Source organism: Cavia porcellus, unplaced genomic scaffold, assembly GCF_034190915.1.
Source record: "Cavia porcellus strain 051 isolate PalLab524CR breed Dunkin Hartley unplaced genomic scaffold, mCavPor4.1 scaffold_7, whole genome shotgun sequence".
NCBI lineage: Eukaryota > Metazoa > Chordata > Mammalia > Rodentia > Caviidae > Cavia > Cavia porcellus.
In genome coordinates this window covers 33,575,970-33,595,964 of record NW_026947490.1, presented here as the reverse complement: position 1 = coordinate 33,595,964, position 19,995 = coordinate 33,575,970, and the positions used below count along the sequence as shown (strand labels likewise).

General features: G+C 43.8%; 1 protein-coding gene across 4 annotated transcripts; it reads left to right on the top strand.

Moving 5' to 3' along the window:
- Positions 1 to 13,504: 13,504 nt before the first annotated feature.
- LOC101787542 (leukocyte immunoglobulin-like receptor subfamily B member 3) lies at positions 13,505 to 19,871 on the top strand. Of its 4 annotated transcripts, XM_013147783.3 has the most exons (11): positions 13,505 to 13,599; positions 13,841 to 14,083; positions 14,242 to 14,277; positions 14,448 to 14,732; positions 14,877 to 15,176; positions 15,384 to 15,680; positions 15,919 to 16,221; positions 17,459 to 17,578; positions 17,929 to 18,084; positions 18,308 to 18,360; positions 19,459 to 19,871. In XM_013147783.3, exons 2-11 carry the CDS (start codon positions 14,011 to 14,013, stop codon positions 19,633 to 19,635), a joined length of 1,800 nt encoding a protein of 599 aa, XP_013003237.1. In that variant the 5' UTR covers positions 13,505 to 13,599; positions 13,841 to 14,010; the 3' UTR covers positions 19,636 to 19,871. The 4 variants fall into 4 exon arrangements, with proteins under 4 accessions (XP_013003237.1, XP_063109337.1, XP_013003240.1 ...); XM_013147786.3 differs by lacking the exon at positions 14,448 to 14,732 and having other exon boundaries at positions 13,538 to 14,083; XM_013147787.3 differs by lacking the exon at positions 14,877 to 15,176 and having other exon boundaries at positions 13,539 to 14,083.
- Positions 19,872 to 19,995: the final 124 nt, after the last annotated feature.

Genomic DNA, 19,995 nt, shown 5'->3' with positions numbered 1-19,995 from the left:
TTTCAAAGAACCAACTCTTTGATTCGTTGATTCTTTGGATTGTTTTCTTAGTCTCTATTGCATTGATTTCTGCTCTGATTTTTATAATTTCCTCTCTTCTTTTGGCTTTGGGCTTGACTTGCTCTTCTTTTTCTAGCTGTTTGAGGTGTAGCATCAAGTTATTTATTTGTATTCGTTCTGTTTTCCTGATGTGGGAACTCAGTGCAATAAATTTTCCTCTCAGGACGGCTTTCATTGCATCCCACAGGTTCCGGTAAGTTGTATCTGTATTTTCATTTTCTTTTAGGTATTGTTTGATTTCTTCTTTAATTTCATCTGTGACCCACTGATTACTCAAGAGTGTGTTATTCAGTTTCCATGTGTTTGTGGGATTTTTGCAGTATCTTTTATCATTAATTTCTAATTTCAGAGCGCTATGATCCGATAACATGCAAGGGATGATTTCAGCTCTTTTGCACTTGTTTAAATATGTTCTGTGAGCTAATATATGGTCTATTTTAGAAAATGATCCATGTACTGCTGAGAAGAATGTGTATTCTGATGTTGTTGGGTGGAACATCCTGTATATGTCTATCAAACCCATTTGTTCACAGGTATGATTCAGTTCTGTTATTTCTTTGCTCATTTTCTGTCTGGTTGATCTGTCCCTTGGTGTCAATGGCGTATTAAGGTCTCCTGTTACAATTGTGTTACTGATAATTTGAGTTTTCATTTCTGTTAATAATTGTTTTATATAACTTGGTGCTCTGGAGTTTGGTGCGTATATATTTAAGATAGTTATCTCTTCCTCTTGGAGTTTTCCCCTTACAAGTATGTAGTGACCTTCTTTGTCCTTTATGATCATTGTTGGTTTAAAGTTCACGTTGTCTGCAAACAGAATGGCTACTCCTGCCTTTTTCTGGATTCCTGCTGCATGAAGAATTGTTTTCCATCCTTTGACTTTCAGTCTGTGAGTATCCTTCTGGGTTAGATGGGTTTCCTGTAAACAGCATATGGTTGGATTTTGTTTCTTGATCCATTCTGCTAGTCTGTTTCTTTTGATTGGTGCATTGAGACCATTTACATTAATGGTTATTACTGTTAAATGCTGGTTAATTGTAGGAATGTTATCTCTCTGCTGTTGCATCTTTATCTTTCGGTTCTGTTTAATTATTTGCTTTGCTTAGTGGTTTTTTCCTTTGTGTATCTAAACTGTCTTTCAATATTTTTTGCAGGGTCGGTTTGGTGTTCATGAAGTTCTTCAGCTGTTCTTTGTCATGGAAGTATCGTATTGCACCATCTATTTTGAATGATAGTTTTGCAGGATATATCAGTCTTGGTTGGAAATCATTTTGCTTTAGGATCTGGAATATTTCACTCCATGCTCTTCTTGACTTTATCGTTTGTGCTGAGAAGTCTGCTGTGATTCTGATAGGTTTTCCTTTATAAGTGATCTGTCTTTTCTCTCTGACAGCTTTTAGTAATCTATTCTTGTGTTGGATTTCTGGGATGGTGATTATTATATGTCTGGGTGTAGTTTTATTTTGGTTATGACTATTTGGAGTTCTATATGCTTCACTGATCTTGATGTCAGTTTCTGATCTCATGCTTGGGAAATTTTCAGCTATTACTTCTCTAAATATCCGCTTGACATCCTTTATGTTGTCTCCCTCTCTTTCATTAATCCCTATCATTCTTATGTTATTCTTCTTTGCATCGTCTTGCAGTTGTTGAATTGTTGTTTCCTGATTCCTTGTTATTTTCAAAAGATCTTTCCTTTCCTGTTCACTAGCTGCAATCCTGTCTTCAAGGTCTGAAATTCTATCTTCACTTTCATTAAGGCGGTTTGTACAACTTTCAGTGGAGTTTTTTATTTCCTGTATATCTCTGTGCATCTGCATTATGTATTCTGTTTGTTTCTTATATTGCTCGTCTAGGGATTCTATCTTTTTGTTTAGTTCCTCCAATTTTTTATCTGTGTTTTCTTTAGATATATTTAGAATCTCTTTCATTTCTTTTATCATTTCTCCTTTTATCTGGGAGATTATTTCGAGTTTGAATTTCTTTAAAGCTTCCTGGAGTTGTTTGTCAACTTCAGTAGCTATTATGTCCGATATATGAGGTGGATGGGATATATTTTCTTCTATATACATTGCTCCTAGGGTTTCCTGAGATGGGCTGGAGGTTTGAGGTTGTAATTTGGTCTTTCGTTTTGTCATTTTGTATATTTCTGTGTTTCAAGTGTTATTTGAAAGCTTCCTCAGGATATGTTGAAAATCCCCTTCTATGCTTGGAGCTACTGAGCCTCTGACACCACACTACCCCAAGCCATTGGGCCTGCAGAACCAGTGTCCCTCCTCTGCCTGCTCAGAACTCCGCAGTTCCAGACAAGCTGTGCCTCAGGGACACTGTGCGCCCACCTGCCCCTTGGAAGATCCACAGCTCTTCAATTGCAGCTGGGTTAGGGTGCTCTCCACAGGCCACAGTGCCTCAGGAGCCTGTGATCCCTCCCTGCTTGCAGAGATATCCACAGTCCTCTAGGCAAAGGAAGGGACTTCTGCAGGCACTCCAGATCCGCCCAGCTCCTCCTCTGCAGGCAGATGGCTAGGCGCGGCTGGGCTCGGGGGTTAGTGTAGGCCCGCCCATCCATCAGGAGCTCAGCAGACTTCCAAGTGTAGCCGGGGGGGAGGGGATGGGGAGGCAGCTGTAGTGGCCTCTAACCCACTGCTCCACTTCACTGCACCCAGAAGCCTGGGGGGTCCGGAACAGTCTGAGATTTGGGCAGACTGTGCTGGGCACTCACCACAGGCTGAGGTGCCTCAGGAAGCTGCGATGCCTCCCTGCTTGCAGAAGTATTCAGTCCTTCAGACAAAGGAACGGGCTTCTGCAGGGACTCCGGATCCGCCCAGCTCCTCCTCTGCAGGCGATGGCTATAATAATCTATTCTTGTGTTGGATTTCTGGGATGGTGACTATTATATGTCTGGGTGTAGTTTTATTTTGGTTATGACTGTTTGGAGTTCTATATGCTTCACTGATCCTGATGTCAGTTTCTGATCTCATGCTTGGGAAATTTTCAGCTATTACTTCTCTAAATATCCTCCTGACACCCTTCATGTTGTCTCCCTCTCTTTCATTAATCCCTATTATTCTTATGTTATTCTTCTTTGCATCGTCTTGCAGTTGTTGAATTGTTGTTTCCTGGTTCCTTGTTATTTTCAAAAGATCTTTCCTTTCCTGTTCACTAGCTGCAATCCTGTCTTCAAGGTCTGAAATTCTATCTTCACTTTCATTAAGGCGGTTTTTACAACTTTCAGTGGAGTTTTTTATTTCCTGTATATCTCTGTGCATCTGCATTATGTATTCTGTTTGTTTCTTATATTGCTCGTCTAGGGATTCTATCTTTTTGTTTAGTTCCTCCAATTTTTTATCTGTGTTTTCTTTAGATATATTTAGAATCTCTTTCATTTCTTTTATCATTTCTTCTTTTATCTGGGAGATTATTTCGAGTTTGAATTTCTTTAAAGCTTCCTGGAGTTGCTTGTCAATTTCAGTGGCTATTGTGTCCGATATATGAGGTGGATGGGATATATTTTCTTCTATATACATCGCTCCTAGGGTTTCTTGAGATGGGCTGGAGGTTTGAGGTTGTAATTTGGTCTTTCGTTTTGCCATTTTCCTATATTTCTGTGTTTCAAGTGTTACTTGAAAGTTTCCTCAGGATCTGTTGAAAATCCCCTTCTATGTTTGGAGCTACTGGGACTCTGGCGCCGCGCTACTCCAAGCCATTAGGCCTACAGAACCAGTGGCCCTCCTCTGCCTGCTCAGAACTCCGCAGTTCCAGACAAGCTGTGCCTCAGGGACACTGTGCGCCCACCTGCCCCTTGGAAGCTCCACAGTTCTTCAATCGCAGCCGGGTTAGGGTACTCACCACAGGCCACAGTGCTTCAGGAACCTGTGGACCCTCCCTGGTTGCAGAGATATCCACAGTCCTCCAGACACGCAGAGAGGCCAGTGAGGGCACCCCAGATCTGCCCAGCTCCTCCTCTGCAGACCTGTGGCCAGGCGCGGCAGCTAAACAGGCTGGGCTAGGCTGGTAGTGTGGGCCAGCCCACCTATTGGGAGCTCAGCAGGTCTCCAAATGAAGCCGGGAATGGGGAGGCTGATGTGGAAGCCTTAAACCCACCTCTCTCCTTCACTGCACCTGGAAGCCTGAGGGAACTCCAGCAGTCTGGGCGCAGAAATCCAGAGTCCTCCAGACACGCAGAGAGGCCAGTGAGGGCACCCCAGATCTGCCCAGCTCCTCCTCACCCTTATTCTTTAAAAAAATTATTTAGTTATTTCTTATGTTTATTTTAATTAAGGGGAAATTTTTTAAAATTAGGATATATAATAGTAACTCTTTTCAATTTCCTATTAACTTGTTTTGAAGTCCTGTAATATTGCCATGATCTTGTTTTGACTGATTAGACTCTGTTCCATTCTGTGCGATAGTATCAAGTTTGAGGGTATAGGCAACTACTTTGAAGGCAATAAGATTCACTAAAATGCCCATTCTGGTTTGACTATTGTCTCCTTTGGAAGTCCTGTAATGTTTACAATGCCTCAGTTTTATTGGTCTTGTTCTCTACTGTTTTGTCCAACTTTATAATATCTAATGAGATAGACAATTCTTTTTAAGGAAACAAGAGACAACGTTGATAACCATTGTTGATAACCTATACTCTGTTCTACATCATGTGCTATGTCTATCCTTGTTTTTGACTGACAGCTTTGTTTTGCCATATTTGACTTTATTATCTCCCCCCCCAAAAAAGTAATAAGAACTAAGGAGTAATAAAATCCAAAATGTTTAAATTTTGTTGTAAAAAAGAGAGGAAGGGAAAAAAAGAGCTCTAACGGATATAACAGCAAGTATGTTTAGGGGTGTTAAATAGCTTACTATATTAATGTTTTTGGATCATTGAACACAGCTGTTTGCAGTCTCTCTGTTTGAATGTCCACTTTGTATTCTTTGATACTGTGATTTGAGCAACTATTTCCAAGATGATAATATGTAATCTATTAACAGGTGATTTCTTACTGTTATGTTTTTTTTGTAGTTCTGTATTATGTGTAACCTTACACCACTTTGTTTTGTTTTGTGTTTTTCTCTTTTTCCGCTTAAATAAAATTTAAAAAAAATAACAAGGAATCGGGAAATAACAATTCAACAGCTGCAAGATGATGCAAAGAAAAACAACAAAAGATTGATAGGTAGGAACAAAAAAGAAGGTGAAAACACAAATGATATCAAGAGGCTATTTACAGAAGTAATAGCTGAAAATTTCCCAAACATGAGAATGGAAACTGACATACAGATCAGTGATGTAAAGGGAACTCCAAATAACCATAGCCAAAATAAAACTACACCCAGACATATAATAATCACTGAAAGAATCTTGCCATAAGCTGGACACTGTAGCTAATAAAGTCTTGGAGGCAGAACCAAGGGGCTCCATCTTCCCCACCCCTAGGAATTTACCTGTGGCATGAAATGAATACCAATGGGCTACCTGTGCATCACTAATGCCCCTTAGGATCCACCCCAAACCTAAGCTACATGTATGCCCCCACTCCACGTGTCCGACAGAGAGATTGCCAGACCCCTGAGAGAATGCCAAACCCTGGTGGGTCAGGGGGTCTCTCCCCGCATTCTTAAAATAAAGGTCATTTATATTTCATACTTCTTATCTTTTCAGCCGCACCACAATTCTATCATATGGTTCCCTAACCAGGAATCCAATTCTATCAATCACCATCCAAGAAATCCAACATAAGAACAGAATATTAAAAGCTGCTAGACAGAAGAGACAGATCACCTATAAAGGAAACTGAATCAGAATCACAGCAGACTTCTCAACACAAACAATGAAGTCAAGTAGGGCATGGAGTGAAGTATTTCAGATCCTAAAGGAAAACAACTTGCAACCCAGACTTATGTATGCTGCAAAAGTATACTTCAAATGGATGAAGAAATAAGACACTTCCGTGACAAAAAACAGCTGTAGAACTTCATCACCACCAAAACCATCCTGCAAAGAATAAAGACATTCTAGATAGACACAGGAAAAAACAACTGAGCAAGGCAAACAATTAAACAGAGGGGAAAAGTAAACAATCAACAGCAGAACGATAACAGGTCAAAAGTAAACCAATCTATATCAGTTATAACCATTAATGTAAACGGCCTCAACTCATCAACGAAAAGAAATGGACTGACAGAATGGATCAAGAAACAACATCTAACCATTCTCTGTTGACAAGAAACCCATCTAACACAAAAATAAACCCATAGACTGAAAGTCAGAGGATGGGAAATATTACTTCATGCAACAGGAAGCACGAAAAATAAAGAGGAAGGGGTAGCTATTCTGTTTGCAGATAATGTGGACTTCAAACCAAGAATGATTAAAAGAGATAAAGAAGATCACTGTATCTAGTTAGGAGAAAACTTCAAGAGAAGGTATAACAATCTTAAATATATATGCATTAAATTCAGGAGCACACAGCTATACAAAACAAATATTAACAAATGAAAAATCAAATAAACAATAAAGAATGAAAAGGGTGAAATCACCACAAACCCTATGAAAATACTGAAGTTCATTAACACCTATTTTGAAAACCTTTACTCTCATAGGTTTGATAACACTGAAGAAAGAGACAGAATCCTAGAAACATATGAATTACCAAAGCTGGGTCAAGAAGATGTAAAACTGCTGAATAACCCAATTTCTATTAATGAAACTGAAAAAAATAATTAAATTCTTACCAGCAAAGAAATGCCTACATCTAGACATATTCATTGCAGAATTCTACAAGAAATTCAAAGAAGACTTAATGCTGACACTCCTCAAACTCTACAGTGAAATTGAGAGGGAAGCAATTCTCCTTATCACATTCCAAGAAGCCAATATTACTCTAATACCAAAACCTGAGAAAGACCCAACAAAGGAAGAGAAGTACAGGCCAAACTCCCAAATGAACATAGAGGCAAAACTTCTCAATAAAATATTGTCAACCAGAATGCAGCAAATCATCAAGAAGATTGTACAGCACACCAACTGAGATTCATCCCAAGCATGCAGAGATGGTTCAACATATGCAAATCAATAATTGTAAACCACCACATCAATAGAGCCAAAAATAAGAATCACGTGATCATTTCTATAGATGCAAAAAAAGCTTTTGATAAAGTTCAATACTTCTTCATGATAAGAACCTTTCAAAAAATTGGAATAGATGGTCTTTACATCAATATAAAAACCATGTATGACAAACCAACAGGCAACATCATATTCAATGGCCAGAAACTGAAAGCTTTTACTCTAAAATCAGGCACAAGACAAAGATGTCTATTTTCACAACTCCTATTCAAAAATAGTGCTGGAAATACTAGCCAGAACAATTAGACAAGAGAGAGAAATAAAGAGTAAAGATAGGAAAATAAGTTAAATTACCATTATATGCAGATGACATGACACTCTACATAGAAGACCTATAAAACTCCATTGGAAGACTCCTAGGTATAATAAATAAATTCAGTAATGTAGCTGGATACAAAGTTTACACTCAAAAATCAGTAGAATTCCTATCCACCAACAAGAAAATCACTGAGAGAAAAACAAGAGAAGCCACACCCTTCACAATAGCATCCAAAAAATTAAATACTTATGAATGAATCTAACAAAAGAAATAAAAGATCTATTCAGGGAAAATTATAATACCCTGAAAAATAAATCAAACAGGATCAAGACATCCCTTGCTCATGGATAGGAAGAATAAATATTGTGAAAATGGCCATTCTCCAAAAACTGTTATACAAACTCAATTCAATCCCAATGAAAATATCATCAACATCATAGATCTAGAGAAATCACTCCTAAAATTGATCTGGAACTAGAAGTGACCTAGAATAGAAAAGGTAGTTCTAAGCAACAAAAGCAAGGAAGGAGGCATGACAATCCCTGACTTGAAGTTATACTACAAAGCTACAGTAATAAAAGCATGGTATTGGAATAAAATAGACCTGAAGATCAATAGCATGGATCAGAAGATACAACATCAACTACAAACACACTCAGCCAACTTATTTCTGATAAAGGATCAAATATGTTCACTGGAAGAAAGATAGTCTCTTTAATAAATGGTCCTGGAAAAATTGACTCTTCATATGCCAAAAACTAAAACTAGACCCATAGCTATCACCATGCACTAAAGTCAAAATGAATCAAAGATGTAAATATTAAAACAGAAACACTAAATCTGTTATAAGACAAAATAGTTAGAAATCTTGAAGACATAGGGATAGGTCGAGAATTCATGGACAAGAATCAAACTGCACATGAAATACTTCACAGAATCAATAACAAGAATCATGTTCTATTAAACAGTTTTTGCATGTTGAAAGAAATCTCCAACATAGTGAAAAGAAAACCCACAAATTGGGGAAAAATTTTAATGAACTGTCCCTCAGACAAATGATTTCTTTCTAGAACATATAAAGAGATTAAAAAATCAGACACCTGAAATCCAAAGACCCAATTAAAAAATGGGCATCTAAGATGAATACAAACTTCTCAGATAAAGAAATACAAATGGCAGTAAATACATGAAAAAAATGTTCAGCATCATTAGAGAAATGCAAATTAAAACAACACTGAGATTCCATCTCACTCCAGAAAGAATGGCCAGGATCAAACTACCAAAAACAAATGTTGGAGAAGGTGAGGGAGAAAAGTAATTCTTCTGCACTGTTGGTGAGAGTGCAGTCCGGCGCAACCATTGTGGACATCAGTCTGGAGGTTCCTCAAAAAGCTGGGAATGGAAGTACCATTTGACCCAGCTATCCCACTTCTGGAAATATTCCCAGAAAAACTGAAAACATCATACTACAGTGACATATGTGCACCCATGTTTATAAGTGGCACAATTTATAGTAGCCAGATCTTAGAAAAAACCTAAATGCCCATCAGCTGAGGAATGGATAAAAAAGATGTGGTATTTTTATACAATGGGCTACTAATAAGCTATAAAGAATGATCACATTGAGATATTTATAAGTAAATGGATGCAACTCAAGACCATGCTCATAAATGGAATAAATCAAATTCATATGTGTAAATACCATATAGTCTCTCTAGTGTAAGAAATAGTAAGAGTACATAAGATAAAAAGTCTTTAATAAATACAGTGAAAGGATAAGAATTTGCTTAGAGGAGAAAAATAATATCTCAGGGAAATGGGGAAAAAGGAAGGGAAAATATCTAAAATTATATAAACACACTTAGGATAGCTATGATGATTGTGCTAAAAATTCTATAAGTTCTTGGAACAAAAAGTTAACATTCATAGGATTATAACAATTGTACATATTATTGTATGGTGATCTGAGGAACTCTTGAAGATCATTATGTAAAATAACAACCCCAGTAATGCTCCTACCACCTTGTTTTGAAGGCCCACATTGTCAGTGTTTTGGGCTCTTTGATATTGTTATTTATTTCTCTTTTTTGTTTCATGTTTTTGTAGGAATTTGTTTTGTTTTTGTCTCTCATACAGAAAGGATAGGTATACATGTAGAGACTCATACATGAGTAAAACTTCTCTTAAACAGTTTATGACAATCAATTATATAATGCAGGGTGAAATGAACAGCTACTTTGAAAAAAAATATACACTATGGCATCCAGTGCTGATTCCCATAACATTATGCTGTGAAATCCACCAATACTATTATTCTTTGTTCAGAGTGATTTTAGTCTGTTTTGTTTTGTTCAATTTCAACATACATGAAGGTATAGACAGTCATTTTGAGGAGAACAAGACATTATGGCAGCCATTGTAGACTCCCCTATAAGACCTATAATGCCTTCATCATTCTGTTCTCATCAGTTTAATGCTATTTTATTTTGTATGAACTCATTGTGTGGAAAGATATGGACAACTATTTTGAAGAAAACAAAAGGCAATATCATAGCCAGTGGTGAGCCCCTGTTGTCTTGCTTTCAAATCTGTGTCACTTACATTGTTTTCTTCTGATCTTCTTTGTTCTGCTTTATTATGTTAGTTTTACTCTCTTTAAAATAAAATTTTTAAAAATGACTGCCATAATATATCTTGTTATTTTTGAAATAGCTGCCCATATCATTGGCTATAATAAAATCAAACAAGACAAAACAGAATAAAATACATGCAAACAAAACAATGAAACAATATAGGACTAAACAAGATAATATGGAATTAACAATGGCTACCACCTTCAGGAGATTCCCCAGAGATGCTATATTGCATATTGTTATCCTCTAAAGAGATGATCAGATTACTAGCTTTAGTTCTGCAAATGCAATGAAACACCAAATATTACAAGCATTAAACTGTATTTTACTTCAATAGCTATCATTTCAGCCTATGTTTCTCCAGATCAGCTGGTTGGTTGCTTATGAGTCGGGGAGAGGAAAGTCGTGGACCTTGCCTATTCTTGTCTCCAAGCCCATGTGCTGGAAGGGTCTGGTATCTGGTTCTCCTCCCTGTGGGCTACAAATGGTGTTGACTCACAGGAAAGAGCTGTCATCTGGCTCTCTTCCCCATGGCCCACACATGGAGTCAACTTCCAGGAGGGGACTGGCTTCTTCTTGGCTTCTTTTTCTCCTCCCTGGGGCCCATGAATGATGTCAACTCACAAGAAAGGACTGGCCTCTGGCTCGCCCTGTGGCCTGAGCATGGCACCTACTCCCAGGAAGAGCTTGGCTTCTCGATGTCCTGCTCTCCTCCCCACAACCCATGAACTATAAGAACAGAATATTAAAGGCTTTTAGAGAAAAGAAACAGATCACATATAAAGGAAAACCCTTAAGAATCATGGCAGATTTCTCAACAGAAACAATCAAGTCAAGAAGAGTTTGGAATAAAGTGTTACTAGTCTTGAAAGAAAATAACTTCAGGGCCAAGGATATATCTCAATGGTAAAGTGCTTGCCTGGTAAGTGCATGGTCATGAGGACAATCCCTGGTACCAAAAGCAAAAAGGAAAACAACTTCCAATCCAGGCTGATGTATCCTGCAAAACTCTTTCAAAATTAATGAAGAAATAAGATACTTCCATGACAAAGAACAACTGAAGGAATTCATGACCACCAAACCAACCCTACAAAAAGTACTGAAGAATAGAGAGAGATAGATAAAGATGACCACATTTCCAAGAACAGTGGCAGGGAGGTATCATCAAGCAGGGCAGGCAGTTGAATGGAGGGGAAAAATGGGCAGCCAACAGCAGGAAGATAGCATGGCAGTTGTAATCCAGTGCGTGTCAGTGGTAAACATAATGTAGATGGCCTTAGTTCACAAATAAAAAGAAACAGAGTAATCAAGAGATGGGATCCACTAATATGCTGTATACAAGAAACACATCTGAATCAAAAAGAAATTCATAGATAAAGGTTAGAGAGGAGAAAACAATGCTTTGTGCAATGAGGACCCAGAAAAAAAGCATGAGTAAATCACCCAGCAACTTGAGGATAGATAAGAAAGATATGGTATCTTTGTACAGTGGAAAGTTACTCAACTCTAAAGAAGGATAATTGCAAGGCTCTTGTAGGTAGATGGATGCAAGGTGAGGTCATGTTTTTGGGTGAAATGGTTTGGACTCACATGGCTGAACACCATGTTGTCTCCCTAGTATAAAAATCTGAAGGAGTTAGTAGGATCCAAATTGTGCAATCGATATTGTGAAAGTGAAAGGGGCGGAACTGTCTAGGAAGAGAAGGTGGGAGCCATTGTTAATTCACTACTATCTTATTTTGAAGTCTTGTATCATTTTCATGGCTTGGTTTTGTTTGGTTTTGTTCTGTTTTGTTTGATTTTATTATGTCTGATGGCATGGGAAGCTATTTTGAAGATAACAAGATATATTATGTTAACCATGGTTGATTTCCTATTATCTTGTTTTGAAGTACTGTGTCACTTCCATTGTTTTGTTTTGTTTGATCTTATGTCTTATGGTATGGGCAGTTATTGTGAAGATAGTGGGAATTATGTTAGCCATTGTTTATTTCCTATTGTCGTGTTTTGAAGTCCTGTATCACTCTCATTGTTCTGTTTTGATTGGCTTTATTCTGTTTAATTTTCTTTGATTTTATTCTCTTTAAAATAAAAATAAAACAAAAAATCCTGAGAGAGGAAGCTGCAGCTGCTACTTCCTTGCACTGTCCATGCTTCCCGCATATGCCCTGCCTGAGGTTATGCTGCAGGGATTGTTCCAGTGCAAGCCTAAGGCTCATGCTTACACGTGAGGCCTGTGTATGACAACACTGGGGTACTGTACCTACACGGAGAGGTAGCTCAGTACTGACCAGGGTCTCTGGACAGTGATCTGAGACCTCAGCGTCCATCTGTAAATCTGGGAGAGGAGCAACACAGCTTTCCACACTCACCTGCAGTCCTGAACTTGTTACTCCTCCCTAGGGTTCTGGGGACTCAACTTCCAGAGATTCATTCTAGGTTCTTATCACCTAGAGCAAAGAATTGGATAAAACAAGCCCAAATATGTAGTAAAGTTTTATACTTCCTGAAGGCAGGACAAAAACATGCTCTATACAGCTGGGCTATGCAAATTGAAAACAGGAAAAGTAGCACACTCCACGGTGTGAGAGCAGAACACTATGAACTAGAGAGCACATGGGCAAGGGCACAATTGTGGACATCTTTTCCACCCCCCAGGCTGATATCAGCTCTAGGTCATCCTATCAGAAACCTTCTTGAGTTCTCAGGAGAAAGTTGAAGACAGCACTACTGTAGGTTCCAGACACAGAGCTCAGAAGCTGTTCTGTACATGTGGCCTGGCTGGGATTGACAGCAGTTTTTCCTACGCACAGTGGGATTGCCTGTGTCCAGCTGTACTTACACCACAACAGAGAAGATGGTCCATAATGACCCCTTGATAATCTGAAACACCAGTGGTCTCGCCACTTTGTTCTTTGTATTCTTCTTCATTTGAGAACCTTCCTTCCTACCTTTCTTTTCATAACCATGATGGTCCAGAAGCTGCAGGTGTAGTACACTGACCATTCCTAAGTTCTTAGAGCGATGTTCTTAGGGCCATGATCTTACATCATGGACTTTATGTTGCCCAAACCCATGGTTTTGCTGCTCTGAAAATTAATCATGGCTGAGGCTCCCTGCCATGTCCAGGAACTTTTGAGGCCATTATATCACTAGCTGTAATGGACCAGCTACAGATTGCAAATGAGAAAGCTGAGGCTCAGTGGGAGATGCTAACTTCAGGACATCATGGAGATTGATAATTGAGTAATAAACTAAAATCAACTGGCACCAACCTCAGATGCATTTTATACAGGGACACAGAGAATGCAAGAATGGCTCAGAAATTTCTTCTTAAAGAGAAGACAGTGGACTCAGTTGCTAAGGTAGTACGGAAGCCCATGATGGGGAGGGTTGAGCACAGGAAACCCACACTAAGAGCCAGGAAGTGAATCAGCAGTGCTGCCCTGCATTTCTCCTCCATGGTGATTCCCAGGACACAGATCCAGTGATCAGTGTGACTCTGTTCTCCTCCAGCTAAGGTAGGAACCTGCATCTTCCCCAGAGCATCTAAGGGCTGAGAGAGGACGGCCAAAAGGAGGATGACTGTGCTGTGCAGATAGACGGGCTGAGGAAGGGAGGAGACCCATGGGAGGTTCTGACAGGAAGGATTACCCCTCGCCACCAACCTCTGAAAGGCGTCAGCTGAGGGAGACATCAAGTCTATTTGCTGTTGTGTCTTGGCCCTTCGTGTGACGAATACTAATCAAAAAGATTTCAAAGGAAAGGAAAATCCCATGTCAGATGCCTGCCTGCACGTGACCTAGACCTTGCAACACAACGATCTCACTGATCCAGAGGGAAGTTCTGCTCATAGCACTGTCATAGGCAGTGCTATGACAAACTATAGATGAACACAGCACAGCCTTAAAGCTTCAACACCGCATTTGTCCATGGGGCTTGCACAGATGTGGTCAGCAGTTGGAGAAGACTTGACATCCACACTCACAGCCCTGCTCTGCCTAGGTAAGAAGGGAAAAATGAAGGGGACACCCCAGTATAGAAGGGACCCTAACCCAGAGACAAGCCCTGGTCCATCAGAGACTCAGGGCTCAGGAGGCTCTGGGGAGCAGAGGCCCTGCTCAGACTCTAGAGCAAACCTCTCACAGAGAACTCTCTTCCAGGACTAAGTCTGGGACCCAGGACCCAAGTGCAGGCAGGTGAGTGTGTCCCCAGTGTCTTTTCCTCGTGGGGACATGGGCCACCCCTGGGTGGTGGGGATAGAGCACAGGTGTGGGCTGTTGCTGGGAGGTCTGAAGGGTCCTGGAGCTGAGAGCTGGGATTTAAGGGGAGGAGGAAGGTCCTAGACCAAGCTGCGATTTCCCTGCAGGGAGCCTACCCAAACCTAGGCTCTGGGCTGAACCAGGATCTTTGATAAAAATGGGAGAGACTGTGACCCTCTGGTGTCAGTGGACTCTGGGGGCCCAGGAGTGCCATCTATACAAAGATGGAAGATTTGCAGGCTCGAAGACAGTGACCTCACAAAACCCCACAAACACTGCCAAGTTCTTCATTCCTACAATGACCGAAAACACTGCAGGACGATATCACTGTTATTATAAGAGTTCTGTTTCCTGGTCACTGTCCAGTGATACTCTGGAGCTGGTGGTGACAGGTGAGAGGACACACAGGGTCCAGGTCCCAGGGTCTGCCCTCAGGAAGGGGTCTGCTGTCAGGGGTGTCACCCTCTCACAGCCTAGCTCTGGGGACAGTGTGAGAGGTGTGAGTCCATTTCACAGGCTGCGTCCTTCTCTCCTAGGAGTCTACAGCAAACCTAGCCTCTCAGCCCTGCCCAGCCCTGTGGTGACCTCAGGAGGGAAGGTGACTCTGCAGTGTGGCTCACAGCAGAGATTTTACAAGTTTGTTCTGATCAATGAAAAGGAGAATCTCTCATGGACCCAAGTCTCATGGCAAGGCCCCAGTGGGGAGGCCCAGGCCCTGATCACTTTGGGCCCTGTGACCCCCAAACACAGGTGGTGGTTCAGATGCTATGGCTATAACAGTAATAAACCCCAGGCATGGTCAGAGTCCAGTAACTCCTTGGAGCTCCTAATCCCAGGTGAGAAAGTCCTGTCCAGTGCAACAGCTTTTGACTCTCCAAACACGTTGACAGAGCTCAAAATCAATGGACACCATGCTGGCAGTGGCTCAGAGCAGGTCTTGAACTGGACTTTGAGTGTAACAGACAAGGTTACTCACAGGGAAGGACAGTAGGGCAGGGATGTTGGAGGAAGCAACCACTCATTCTGACTTCTCCTTTCTCCAGGACTGTCTGGGAAACCCTCCCTCCTGACACAGCAGGGCCCTGTCCTGGAACCTGGATACAACCTGACCCTCCAGTGTCGCTCTGACCTCAGCTATGACAGATTCACCCTGTCCAAGGAGGGGGCAGGTGACCTTCTCCAGCACCCTAGCCAGAAAGCCCTGGCTGGGTTCTCTCACGCCCACTTCCACCTGGGCCCTGGGAGCAGCTCCCATGGAGGCCGCTACAGATGTTATGGTGGACACAGCCTCTCCTCTGAGTGGTCAGCCCCCAGTGACCCTCTAGACATCCTGATCACAGGTAAGGCACCCAGGGCTCAGTCAGACACCCGGATTCTGCACAGACCCTGATGGGGGAACCCAAGGTGATGGCCAGGGAGAGGGTGGGGTTTCAAGGAGGAGACAGAGAGACAGGGGAGGACAGAAGGGGCAGAGTCAGAAAAAACAGAGACAGACAGAGAGGAACCTCTGAGACAACCCTGCTGAGGTCCCAGCTCAAAACAAGCTTGGGCAGCCCCTTACCACCTCCTTCTCTCCAGGACAGCTCCCTGTCACACCATCCCTCTGGGTGCAGCCAGGACCCACAGTGTCCACAGGAGAGAACGTGACCCTGCTGTGCCAGTCACAGATTCCAATGGACACTTTCCTTCTGTCCAAGGAGGGGGCAGCTGATACTCCACTGCATCTGAGATCAGAGTCCCGAGCTCAACAGTCCCAGGCAGAATTCTTCCTGGGAGCTGCGAGCTTGAGCCTCCAGGGGATCTACAGGTGCTATGGCTCTCATGACTCATCTCCATATCTACTTTCACACCCCAGTGACACTGTGGAGCTTGTGGTCTCAGGTGAGGCACCCTGGACACCATCAGTCTGGGCACAGGTCCTTTTGGTCCTACTCCAAGGACAGCTCTGGCTGAGATCGGAGCTCAGCACCCTATAGCAGGTCAGCCATAGCAGGAAGCCTCCCTCAGGGAGGAGAGCAGCTGGGTCCTCTCTGACACGATCACTGCACCACATCACTTGGCAGGTTGAGGTTCCAAGTGGGCAGTGGGAGGCTTGCAGGGAGGCCACCGGTCAGGTGGAGGAGAGTGAGTGAATACGGGAACTTTAGGGCCAGCTCTAGCCCCTGACCTGCCCCTTGCCAAGATCCTCCATACCCTCACCCTCAGCATGGAGTGCCACAGCAGGAATCTCAGCCTTGTCCAGGTTGTACAGAGGACAGGTTGTACAAGGCCATGGTAGTGGCCTTGTCCTGAGGGTTCTTGGCCAATCTCAGTCCTAGTTCCAACCCAAGAAGACTGTTGTCCATGGGTCTGAGGGTCAGATAGAGATGTAAACAAACAAGCCAGGCCCCCAGAGCTCAGAATCTGGGTGGCAGCCTGAGGGTAGGTTAAGGGTACAAGTGCTGGGGTCGAACCTTGGTGTAGAGCATTCAGGGAAATGTGGAGTAGGTAATTCAGCCCCTCACCTCCCCATTCCACCCCAGGACACCCTGATGATTCACCACAAAGCCCCACAACATCAGGAGCACCAGCTGGGCATGGTGAGGGCCCTGCTGGGAGGCATCCAGGGCAGGAGCTGAGCTGTGGGGCTGCAGCTTCCTCTGGAAAGGCAGCCTCATACCATCTCCTGTGGGGGCCTCAGTTTCCCAAGCTGCAGAGGAGTGGCCTGGTCTCCCAAGGAAGCCCTCAGGATCCCAAGCCATGATCCTGTCCCTCTGTGCAGTGACAGTGACAGTATGCAGATGGGGATGCGGGGCCACGGCAGGTGGTTCAGAAGTGATCTCCGCATCACAGGGGGCTCAGATCACAAAGTGGGAAATGGGAGCCTGCAGGTCCAATCCCCAGGACTGCCTCTTCCTGCTGGGGGACCTGGGAGCTGATGGCTTCTCTCAGCTCCAGCATCCTTCCCGGCCCATTGTCCAGGTGTGTGGCAATCACACATCCCACAGCTATGAGGGTCGGAGGTGAGGAGTCCAACAACCCTGCATGGGCCTGGCTCATGGTAAAACCCCCACCAAGGGTTGCCATGCCATATTCCCAAAGTCACCACTGCTTTTCCCTCACTGACTTCCTCACCAAGGACTGGAAAGGCACCTGAAGATTCTGATTGGGGTCTTGGTAGCCACCTTCCTGCTGTTGCTGCCCCTCCTCCTCATCTTTGGCCTCAGACACTGGCGTCAGGACAAAAGCAGGAAGGCAGGTGAGTGGGGAGAGGGTGACCTGGGTCTCAGGAGGCTGTGAGTCCTCCATGGCCCAAGCCCAGGACTGGCCCAAGAGACCAATCTGACGGAGGAAATTGAGATTAGGTACCCATTTGCAGAACATGAAATCAGAGAATATGGCATAGAGCACAGGGGCCCATGCCTATGGGAGTCTCCAGTGTGGTCTGGGCTTCTCCACCTCAGGCCTCATTGGCTCCCTGGTCCGTGGTGTCCAAGGCCTCCTTCCTGCCCTGCATCGCCTGCAGACCAGGTGGTTCTGATCTCCTGGCCAATACTCTGTCCTGTCCATCTCCCAGCTCAGAGAAGAGTGACTTCCCATGTCATGCAGGGGCTGTAGGGCCAGTGCCCAAGAACAGAAGACTACAGAAGGAGTCATTCCTGCCCGAGAACCCTGACTCTCCTGCCTGCCACTCTCATGGCCATCTGACACCCACAGAAGTCCCCAGCTCCAGCCTAGCCACTGCCATCCAAGAAGAAAACCTCTGTAAGAGGAAGAGGAGTGCAGGGTGGGAGATGCCCCAAAGTCTCAGCCAAACAGGGCCAGGGAAGGCTGGAGCTCAGGGCTGACTCTGACTGAATCCTGAAATAGTGGGCCTGGGGACATCACGCAGCTGCCTGGCTCTGTGTCCCCAGCTGGACAAGACAGGGCCTAGTGGCTGAGAGACCCCAGAGCTCTGGCCAGGTGGTGACTCCTTCTGTCTCTGCAGATGCCACTGTGAAGGACACAAAGCCTGAAGACCAAGTGGACCTGGATGCTGGGGTGAGACCCTGCCTCATCCAGGGCACAGGGACTTCTTGTCTCCCAGATTAGTCCAGAGACACTGCTCTGTCCTGCACCACTCAGCTCTCAGGGACCTCACAGCTGAGCCCTCCCTTCTGGAAGCCCTGGTCTCTAGCTGCTGTGACCCCACCCATCTGCTGGTTTCCTGTGACCTTGGAGTCCCCTCCCTCTGTCCCCTTCCTGGCCCTCAGCCTGTGTCTGGCTGTTTCCTGCTCACTGGTCTCAGAAGTACCCCAAGCAAATGAGCCACTCCACACACCTGAGAACCCCTCCTTCATTCATGCAGCGTTCATGGGAGGCTCCCTCCTGATCTGGCTCCATGGGGGCTACAGACACAGCAAAGAGCACAGCCCCCTCCCACCCTGAATCACCTGGAAGAGAGAGGCCAGTGTCAGGATAGCACAGAGCTGTGAAAGAAAATAAAGCAGAGAAAGGGGTAGAACAGCAGGACGGCCAGGGATAATCATGGGGAGGACTTTGGTAAGCTGACCAGTGAGCAGAAGCCTTCATGCAAAGAGTCAGATGGACCTCTAATGTGCCAGCACTGCAGTCAGAGGAGATAGCAAGTGCAAAGTTCCTGAGGCAGGAATGGGTTCCTTCAGGAAGATGAATCCTGTAGTGCAGCCCTGCTAGCAGAATCAGAGTGTGGGAATGCAAGGGCAGCACCCCAGGAAAAAAAATGGTTAGACCCTCCAAGCCTTAGGGAGCCCCTGAAATGTATGGGGAAAGGACAGAGTCTGGTTTAGTTTCTGAAGGATACCTCTGGCCATGGTGTGGCAACCTGGCTGCAGGAAACTAGGGAGGAACCAAGGACACCCAGTTTCTGTCTCTGTGCCTACTGCATAGCCCACCTGATGAGGACCCCCAGTGTAGGATCTATGCTCAGGTGAAGTGCTCAGCACCCAGAAGGAGAGGGTTTCCCCTTCTTCAACCCTGTTGGGGAAGCTCCTGGCCACCAAGGATGGACAGGCAGAGAAGGACAGACAGATAGATGCTCAGGTGGGTCCTGTGCTTCTTGAAGCACCAAATAAGAACTCCCACTCTCTCTCTCTCTCTCTATCCTCTTCTCTTCTTAAGGCTGCTGCACATGAGGAAACCCAAGATGTGACCTATGCCCAGCTGTGCAACTGGATGCTCAGAGAGGGACCAGATTCACCTCCTTCCTCCCAGGATGGGGCCCTCCCAGCAAAAGCCAGTGTGTATGCTGCCCTGGCACCCACTCTCCCAGGAGCCTTCCCAAAGGAGACTAAGTGAGGCCTCAGCCAGGGACAACACACAGAAACTTCCAGGGATTCTAGAACCTTCTGAAACTCACCTGACTCTGCTGTCAAACAGTGTTAACATCTCTGTGTGTTGGAAACAAAATGAAACATTCTTCAATAATCTCTGAGTGAAGCAAGAAAGAAACGATGGGAGAGAGTATGTGAAATGATCAGCTGATGACAGCAGGACACTACATGCATAGGAAATAAAAAGTTAAGAACCATGGATGAATATATCAGAAAATGTTCTCTAAAACTCAACAAATCCAGCTATGGTGCAAAACTTTTAGAAAAAGAATGTAGAATTCCTCTGAGTGAAGGTAAAGGTAACAAATTAGATCTTCCTAGGGGG

Coding starts and splice junctions, on each gene's coding strand:
- LOC101787542 (XM_013147783.3), top strand. CDS start 14,011: ATGGGGCTTGCACAGATGTGGTCAGCAGTTGGAGAAGACTTGACATCC. Junction 14,733..14,876: donor TCTGGAGCTGGTGGTGACAG/GTGAGAGGACAC, acceptor CTTCTCTCCTAG/GAGTCTACAGCAAACCTAGC. Junction 17,579..17,928: donor GGACAAAAGCAGGAAGGCAG/GTGAGTGGGGAG, acceptor CATGTCATGCAG/GGGCTGTAGGGCCAGTGCCC.